The sequence below is a fragment of the Pan paniscus genome, chromosome 16, assembly GCF_029289425.2.
Source record: "Pan paniscus chromosome 16, NHGRI_mPanPan1-v2.0_pri, whole genome shotgun sequence".
In the NCBI taxonomy this organism is placed as follows: Eukaryota; Metazoa; Chordata; class Mammalia; order Primates; family Hominidae; genus Pan; species Pan paniscus.
In genome coordinates, this window is record NC_073265.2 from 72,868,006 (window position 1) to 72,877,999 (window position 9,994).

Here is a 9,994-nt window from a genome sequence, read left to right on the forward strand (position 1 = left end):
TTTGAGAACAACTGGTCCACCTAGGTAACCTCAGTATCAAGCTAAAAAACTACTAGAACCAATAAAAGAGAATAGTGGCCACTTATAAAAAGTATATTTAAAAACCATTGGTGTTCCTGTATGTCATCAAAATTCAGTTACAGAGATGAATAATGGTGACAGTTGTACAATGATATGAATGTATTTAGTGCCATTGAACTGTACACTTAAAAATGGTTAAAATGGGCCCGGCGTGGTGGCTCATGCCTGTAATCGATTCTAGCACTTTGGGAGGCTGAGGCGGGTGGATCACAAGGTCAAGAGATCGAGACCATCCTGGCTAACACGGTGAAACCCCGTCTCTACTAAGAATACAAAAAATTAGCCGGGCGTGGTGGCGGGCACCTGTAGTCCCAGCTACTCGGGAGGCTGAGACAGGAGAATTGCGTGAACCTGGGAGGCGGAGCTGGCAGTGAGCCAAGACCACGCCACTGCACTCCAGGCTGGGTGACAGAGTGAGACTCCATCTCCAAAAAAAAAAAAAAAAAATGGTTAAAATGGTACATAACTTTACCACAAAAAAATTATAATGTAAAAGAATTTAGTTATAATTGAGTAAATATCATTAAATATTTTGAGTATTATGTTACTATTACAATATGTTACTGTATTGTAATTTTATATATCACTATATATGTTGAATATTACTGTAGTATTGTGAATAATCCCATTCATAACAGTAACATAATATTAAGTAGTAGGATTAAACCCAGTAAGAACTATAAAGTACATTAGCTTTATGAAGAACTGGAAAAGTTTGAGTAGAATCAGACTTTAATAAGGACAGTGTCTTCCAAATTAACCTATGTATGTTAGAGAATTTCTTTCAGAAGTCACATACTATTTTAGGTAGTGGAGAGTGGCTTGGCAAAATTCTTTTTTTTTTTTTTTTTTTTTTTTTTGTGATGGAGTCTTGTTTTGTTGCCCAGGCTGGAGTGCAATAGTGAGATCTGGGCTCACTGCAACCTCCGCCTCCTGAGTTCAAGTAATTATTCTCCCTGCCTCAGCCTCCCGAGTAGCTGGGATTACAGGCATCTGCCACCATGCCTGGCTAGTTTTTGTATTTTTAATAGAGACTGGGTTTCACCATGTTGGTCAGGCTGGTCATGAACTCCTGACCTCAGGTGATCTGCCCACCTCAGCCTCTCAAAGTACTGGGATTACAGGTGTGAGCAACCGCACCCGGCTGGCAAAATTCTTAACAGTTAATTTGGAAGAGTATATGTTTCTCTTTTAATAAGAGTAATACAGATGACAAGACAAAGTATTGTAAAGCTATAGGAAGTTAGTGTTGTATGGAACAGACTATAGATGTCAGAAACTAACCTAACATAAATGAACATTTAGAAAATGATATGGCCAGGTGTACTGGCTCACGCCTGTAATCCCAGCACTTTGGGAGGCTGAAGTGGGTGGCTTACTTGAGCCCAGGGGTTTGAGAGCAGCCTGCACAACATGGTGAAACTCCATCTCTACAAAAAAATTCAAAAATTCAGCGTGGTGGCATGCACCTGTAATCTCAGCTACTTAAGAGGCTGAGGAAGGAGGCTGTGATCTCACCACTGCACTCCAGCCTGGGCAACAGAGCAAAACCCTGTCTCAAAAACAAAAAAGAATATGATAAAGGTGAGGGAAGGATTAACCACTGGGAAAATTAAGTTATATCCTTACTGATCCCATGTACCTGTATTGATGTAAATTAAAATTTTAACATTAAACAAAACTGAAACCATGAAAGTGCTGGAACAGGTGAATGTTTATGTACTATGAGGATGAGGTAGACCTCTCTAAACTTGGCATGTATCATAATTTTGAAAACAGATAATTGAAAAGTTTTAAGTACAAAATCACCATAAAGTTAAAAGATGAGTGACAAATGGGAAACTTATTACAGTGGATATTACCAACAAAGCATAAATAACTATCATCTCTATATAATGTGATCTTTTGAATCTACATTAAAAAGACAAACACATCTGTAGAGAAAAATGAGAAAAGAACATGAGTTGGGTATTTCATTAGAGAGAAAATCCAGTGGGCAGTAAGAATATGAGCAAATGTTTTACCTCATTAATAATCAAATAAATAGGCTGGGCATGGTGAGTCACACCTGAAATCCACACACTTTGGGAGGCTGAGGCGGGTGGATCTGTTGTGCTCAGGAGTTCCAGACCAGCCTGGGCAACATGGTGAAACCCCATCTCTACAAAAAACTATAAAAATTAGCTGAGCATGGTAGCGTGTGCCTGTAGTCCCAGCTACTTGTGGGGGCTGAGTTGGGAGGATCGCTTGAACCTGGGAGGTTGAGGCTGCAATGAGCCGAGATCGTGCCATTGCACTCCAGACTGGTTGACAAAGTGAGATCCTGTGTCAAATAGTAACAGTAATAATCAAAATATAAATGGAGTTTGTCACTATCGGTTTCTCAAAGGCAAAAGAAAATGAAAAATATTCCTGGTTGATAAGAGTGAGAGAAAAATGATCGTTATACCTTATGGGGTATAAAATGTTATCTTTCCAGAAAGCAACTTGACAATGTTTACCTAAAGCCTTAAGACTGTGCCTTTTAACTGGGTGTGGTGGCTTACACCTGTAATCAAAACATTTTGGGAGGCCAAGGCAGGAGGATCACTTGAGCCCAGGAGTTCAAGATCAGCCTTGGCAACATAGTGAGACCCCGCATCTACAAATAATAATTTTTTAAAAATTAGCAGCATGTAGTGGCATGCACCTGTGGTCCCAGATACTCAGGAGGCTGAGGCAGGAGGGTCGCCTGAGCCCAAGAGATTGAGGCTGCAGTGAGCCATGATTGCACCACTGCTCTCCAGTTCAGGTGACAGAGCAAGACCCTGTCTAAATAAAAAAAATAAAAATTTTTTAAAGAATGTGCCTTTTATTTTCACCAGCAGTTCTAGGAATTTATTCCAAGGAAAATAATTAAGGCTTCTTAAAATGATTTAGCTATAGGATTGTTCCTCATGGCATTATTATATAATAACAAAAACTGCAAATAATCTAGATTATCCAACAAGGCATTCGTTAAATATAGTGAATTGGTAGTTTTTAAAACCATTTTACATGAAAAAGAGGTTACAAATATATATATATATTCTGATATGATTTTTTAAATTACATATATGTTCATAGAAATGTAACTGAAAAAGAAATATAAAGGATTAAAAATTGTAAGGGGTTAGCAAGGGCTGTCTCTGGATTTATGGAAGCTTTAAAATTTTCCTCTTATTTAGCTGCATTTTCTGTTTTTTTTTAAGCACAATATATTATTGATTGATTGATTGATTGAGGTGGAGTCTCACTCTGTTGCCCAGGCTGGAGTGCAGTGGTGCAGTCTTGGCTCACTGCAATCTCTGCCTCCAGGTTCAAGCGATTCTCCTGCTTCAGCCTCCTGAGTAGCTGGGACTACGGTGCACACCACCACACTCAGTTAATTTTTGTATTTTTAGTAAAGACAGGGTTTCACCATGTTGGCCAGAATGGTCTCGATCCCCTGACCTCATGATCCACCTGCCTCAGCCTCCCAAAGTGCTGGGATTACAGGCGTGAGCCACTGTGCCTGGTCTATTTTTTTTTTTTTTTTTCTTTTTGAGATGGAGTCCCGCTCTGTTGCCCAGGCTGGCACCATCTCAGCTCACTGCAACCTCCGCCTCCCGGATTCTAAGCAATTCTCCTGCCTCAGCCTCCCGAATAGCTGGGATTACAGGGGTGTGCCACCACGCCTGGCTAATTTTGTATTTTTAGTAGAGGTGAGGCTTCACCATGTTGGCCAGGCTGGTCTCGAACTCCTGACCTCAGGTGATCCACCCACCTCAGCCTCCCAAAGTGCTGGGTTACAGTCATGAGGCACTGTGCCTGCCCTACTTGTTTATAATAAAAAATTATAAATAACATATTTTAGAGCCAGGAGTGGTAGCTCATGCGTATAATCCCAGCAACTCAGGACAATGAGTTGGGAGTATCATCTGAGACCAGTTCTAGACCAGCCTGGGCAACTTAGTTAGACTCCATCTGTAAAAAAAAAAAAAAAAATTTAAACTAGCCAGGAATGGTGGAGTGTGTCTGCAGCCCAGCTACTTGGGAGGCTGAGGTAGAAGGATCACTTGAGCCCAGGAGTTCAAGCCTGTGGTGAGCCATGATTGTACCACTGTACCCCAGCCTCGGCAATAGAGCAAGACTCCATCTCTTTAAAAAAAATTACATGTTTGTAAGCGTTTAAGGTGATCTTACTGTACCAGATGTTCAAAATAGTACTGTTATCTAGCTTATAGGGCTGTTACGATGACTAAAGGAAATAATTCTGTGAAGAACTGAAGTTCAGTGCCTGGCACACTAGGAAGTACTCATGAAGTGGTATTGATGAGTTAGTAGTATTACTAATAATTGAAGGTGTTGCTGAAAATGTTGAGAGTTACTCAATGTAATTTTGCAATGTAAGACATTATAATTATGTCAGATTTTACAGGCTTTTAGTTCCATATGTATGTATTATTATTATTATTATTATTATTATTTGAGAAGGAGTCTCGCTCTGTCACCCAGGATGGAGTGCCGGGTCACCTGCAACTTCCATCTCCCAGGTTCAAACGATTCTCCTGCCTCAGTCTCTCTAGTAGCTGGGATTACAGGTGCCTGCTATCATGCCCAGCTAATTGTTATATTTTTAGTAAAGACAGGGATTTGCCATGTTGGCCAGGCTGGTCTGAAACTCCTGACCTCAGGTAATCCACCTGGCTCAGCCTCCCAAAGTGCTGGGATTGCAGTGTGAGCCACCACACCCAGCCTCAGTTCCATATGTATTTAATGTCAGTTTTTATTCATTTACAAAATGGAGTAAGATGGGTCAATATTTCTTAACTATTATGACCAAACTGGACTTGTTAATTATTCTAGTTAGGAAACTGCATTCGAATCCTGTCCCATCCCTCTGCTACCAGTATTCTGTTAGAGTAGCCTACTTCCTTCACAGCTCTTGTTACAATTTGTAATTATTTATTTATTCCTTTCTTGTATTATCAGTGTCCTCCATTAGACTGTATGCACAATGCAGGTAGAAACTGTCTTGTTGACCATTACTTCCGCAGTGCCAAGCCTAGTACCTAAATATGATAAGCCCTTAGTAAGTATTTGTTGAATTGATAATTGTCGTAGTTTGAGATGCTGGGCTTCAGTCCTAATGGCTGAGATGTCTGCGTTCATGAAAAAGATGTACAAATATTTGGACTCGTATAGCACTAAAATTATCATTACAACAAAAGTGGGTATTTAGGTTAAATTCTTTTACAAAACCAATTCTTAGGTTCCTCTTAAGTTCAAATCTACTCTAGAAAGCTTTTTGGTAAGCAAACAGATGACATTTCCAAGGATATCTAATTTGTTTTCCTTTTTATAAGCAAAACTGGATGTTCTAGGTTACACTTAAAAAAATTATAACCCTTCAGAATATGAACACATGGGATTAATTATATTTTATTTTTGGCTTCTTTCTCTCAGATTCACAGTTAATAGAAGGATCTCTATAGTTGGATTTGGCTTGTATGGATCTATTCATGGCCCTACAGATTATCAAGTGAATATACAGGTACAGTTTCCTCCCCCACCATATATCATCTTGAAATAACACAAACAGGTAACTTTAAGATATTGTTTTGACAGAATCCAAATTTCAATATAATTGTCAAAGCAATCAGAAGGCCCCTTAGTAGCATTGTAAGCATAAAGAGTTCTGTTTTAGAGTTGATCTAAAAAGTCTGGTTGCAGAAAATTGGGGTCCTTCACAAAAGCAGTAGCATATAAGGAGCTCTTCTTTGTCCAGGAATCCCTTCTATTAGTACTTCCTGCTGTGCAGTCTTAAAACATCCTCCTGCCTTTTTCATGGCCCTTTCAACTCTAGGACTGAAACTAAATTTCTTGTAACTGGTGTGAGCATCCTGTGACTTCCAAGGGGCTGAGCAGACCCTGCTTTATTCTTGGTTACTTTTTTTTGAGACAGGGTCTCACTTGGTCGCCCAGGCTGAAGAGCAGTGGTGCGATCACAGCTCACTTCAGCCTTAATCACCCAGGCTCAAGCAATCCTCCCACCTCAGCCTCCCAAGTAGCTAGGACCACAGGTATGTGCCACCATGCCCAACTAATTTTTCTTTCTCTTTTTTTTTATCTCGCTGTGTTGCCCAGGGTGGTCTTGAACTCCAGGGCTCAAGTGATCTTCCTGCCTTGGCCTCCCAAGGCATTGGGATTACAGGCATTAGGCCCCTGCTTCTTTTTTTTTTTTTTGAGATGGAGTCTTGCTCTGTTGCCCAGGCTGGAGTGCAGTGGCGCGATCTTGGCTCATTGCAAGCTCCGCCTCCCGGGTTCACACAATTCTCCTGCCTCGGCCTCCCAGCACTTTGGGAGGCCAAGGAAGGTGGATCACGAGGTCAGGAGTTTGAGACCAGCCTGGCCAACATGGTGAAACCCCGTCTCTACTAAAAATACAAAAAAATTAGCTGGGCATGGTGGTGCATGCCTGTAATCCCAGCTACTCGGGAGGCTGAGATAGGAGAATTGCTTGAACTGGGACCTGGGAGGCAGATGTTGCAGTGAGCCAAGGTCACGCCACTGCCTTCCAGCCAGGGCTACAGAGTGAGACTCCGTCTCAAAAAAAAAAAAAAAAAAGACACCAGGCTCCTTGTGTACAAACTGTGGGAGGGCATCAGGATTATAGGTACATTAAAATTATGAAGTATAAATACTGTGAGTAAAATAATAGAAACAGTCTGGGCACAGTGGCTCAGATCTATAATCCCAGTACTTTGGGAGGCTGATGTGGGAGGATTGCTTGAGCCCAGGAATTCAAGACCAGCCTGGGCAACAGAACACGATCCCATCTCTACAAAAAAAATGAAAAATTAGGGCTGGGCGCAGTGGCTCACACCAGCACTTTGGGAGGCTGAGGTGGGCAGATCGCTTGAGACCAAGAGTTGGAGATCAGCCTGGCCAACATGATGAAACCCTGTCTCTACTAAAAATACAAAAAAATTAGCCAGGTGTGGTCGCGCACATCTGTAATCCCAGCTACTCAGGAGGCTGAGGCACGAAAATTGCTTCAGCTTGGGAAGTGGAGGTTTCAGTGAGCCGAGACCCCAACACTGCACCCCAGGCTAGGCAACAGAGTGAGAGAGTCTGTCTCAAAAACACACACACACACACACACACACACACACACACACACCCCACCCCACCCCCCCCCCCACCCCCCACCCCCAAGGCTAGGCAACAGAGTGAGAGTCTGTCTCAAAACACACACACACACACACACACACACTGCTAAGGGCTTTATATTATTTTCTATAGTTTGCTTTATTTGGTTTAACTTAAATGTAACTTGTCTCTTAAAAATTACAGATCATTGAATATGAGAAAAAGCAAACCCTGGGACAGAATGATACCGGCTTTAGTTGTGATGGGACAGCTAACACATTCAGGGTCATGTTCAAGGAACCCATAGAGATCCTGCCCAATGTGTGCTACACAGCATGCGCAACACTCAAAGTAAGAGTCATGCACTATGTTCCAGATGGTTTCCTCTTGAATGTTGCAGAATGTGTGTTTTAGAAGCTGAGAGTCACTGACAGCTGAGCCATTTATAAAGAGGGGGGAAAAGAAGCTGGGAGCTAAAATATTCCACTGCCTTCCGAAAAGAAGTACTTCTCCCCACAGCTCTGTTCTGAAAGAAATAGCTCTTCTTAAGAAGTAGCCCTTTGTTTCAGTAAGCAGTTGAATGTTTGGCAGAAAATAAAAGTTATTTTTGTAAAATCTTTTCACTATTCTCTAATAGCTGGGCTGTACATTCAGTATTTTTATTCATTAATTAGTTTTTTGGTAAAAACATTTTTCTCTAAATGACAGCATAAAATTTTATATAGGAATGATAGTGAAATATAATGGAACGTTAATTAAAACACCACATTAAACTGAGTGCTTATTAAATGAAAATTACTAAGGAACCTTTTGTTCTCATTTAGGGTCCAGATTCCCACTATGGCACAAAAGGATTGAAGAAAGTAGTGCATGAGACACCTGCTGCAAGCAAGACTGTTTTTTTCTTTTTTAGTTCCCCTGGCAATAATAATGGCACTTCAATAGAGGATGGACAAATTCCAGAAATCATATTTTATACATAATTTAGCATTATAATACATCTTGGCTAAATAATACCATACAATCTAGTGTCAAAAACATAAATGGCCACAAAAAAGTAGTTTGAGTGTTATGAATATTTAAAATTGTAAGATAAGAAACAGTTTCTTAGAGCAGATAGAAAAATGTTTATTTAAATCTTTGCATGATTTAAAAACAGATTTTCCATTTTCTTACAACTTTAAGAGAACTGGGTTTAATGGTTTAAAAAAAAGCACAGCTTTTTCACCTTCATCTTGTATAATTTCATAGATTGGCTGACTTAGGGTCTTTCAGTAGTTTGGGAATTGAAAGATTCTTGTTATATATAGCTAGTTTGGGTTTGTTTTTGTTTTAACTATTTTGAAGGTTAGGTGAGATGGGCAAATAGGCTTAACTATTTTGAAGGTTGGATGAAAAGAGATGGGTCAGTATTCCTACAGAATTCTTATTAACTCAAATAACTAAATTTCAGAAAATTAAGAAGCTGACTTTATATTTGGTGGTTTGAAGTATCTTGTTGTTAGCATTTGTAATAATGCTAAAAAAGGCCTAATAAAATGCCCAAGAAAATATTCAGTGCATTTATAGAGAAGGATATTTTGTAGTAGTATAGTAATGTGTTATGTAGTACAGTTTTAAAGCTATAAATGGAATTTTGTGTAAATTCACAAAAATGTGATATAAACAGGATCTAAGACTGGATTCCCTGTCACTAAACTGCACCACTATACCTGTCTCTCTGTGTGGGGGACACTGCTGATGATTCCCAAGATTGAGATGATGACGGTGATGACAACTGGGTGAACAGCCATCACTTCAACATTGTGATAATCCTTCACAGCAAGAAACCGAATAAAATACTAACATTTCTAACAACTGCTCTGACATTGTAAAGAGATCCAACAGAATCACTCCTGCTGAAAAATACGCTTTCTGCCACCTACACATTTCTATTTAGGAAGTAAAATTTGCTTCATGGTCATGACCCCATTAGTCACTGTTACAGCTGTGTTGGGGATAGGAAGTATATCTGGCAGATTGACATTTATACACTTTTTTATAAAGCAGATTTTAAAATATAGTAACATCCATTTTTTTCCCTTGGAAGTGATTCTCTTATAAAAAATGAAAGTGGAGTTTAAGGTATATCAAATCGTTGTGGAAGGTGATTAAAAATCAAAATTCTTTTAAATATCAACTTAATTTTTTCTAAATAATAAGATACAAAAATTTTCATCTAAAGTAATATTTCACTTTATATTGTCAAGAAGGTAGGTATATTGGTGTCTGAGGTCTCTTGAAATTGCTAAAGGGAAATTTTTCTATGGTAATGCTCTTATGGATATAAACCTCAGTTAAATGGAATTATCTATGGGATGTGTGGTTCTGGTTAACTAAAAATTAACCAGTAAACACTCTGTAGTAACCATTACAGAAAATACTTCTGCCTTAAAAAATATGATATGCCAGAGATGAGTTAGTGTTTCTTGACATTGGAGACCTTTTAAATGCCTCATCTGTTGTACTGAACAATTGAAACTGCATGCAGCCATAAAAGGGACAAGAAACAGAACTGTTTACTAACTTTGGGACATCCCCTGGAATTTTTAAAAATAAATAAATAAATAAATATATATATATATAAAACTCTTTTATGTCATTTGCCTTTTTCTTCTAAAAGTGAATATAAACAGAATTTTGATTTGTTTTTTGTTTTTTGAGATGAAGTCTCGCTCTGTTGCCAAGGCTGGAGGGCAGTGGTGCAATCTCGGCTCACTGC

The 9,994-nt window shown here is 39.4% G+C and overlaps 1 protein-coding gene across 2 annotated transcripts in view; it reads left to right on the top strand.

Moving 5' to 3' along the window:
* The window catches only part of BTBD1 (BTB domain containing 1), a 53,788-nt gene extending 43,924 nt beyond the window's left edge, over positions 1–9,864 (top strand). Inside the window, exons 6-8 of one of the 2 annotated variants that reach the window (XM_003815293.6) lie at positions 5,548–5,635; positions 7,438–7,584; positions 8,058–9,864. In XM_003815293.6, coding sequence (XP_003815341.2) covers positions 5,548–5,635; positions 7,438–7,584; positions 8,058–8,216 — 394 coding nt within the window. In that variant the 3' untranslated portion in view covers positions 8,217–9,864. Of the gene's footprint in view, positions 1–5,547; positions 5,636–7,437; positions 7,585–8,057 lie in introns of those variants that run through there. The other variant, XM_034939307.3, reaches the window with a different exon arrangement.
* Positions 9,865–9,994: the final 130 nt, after the last annotated feature.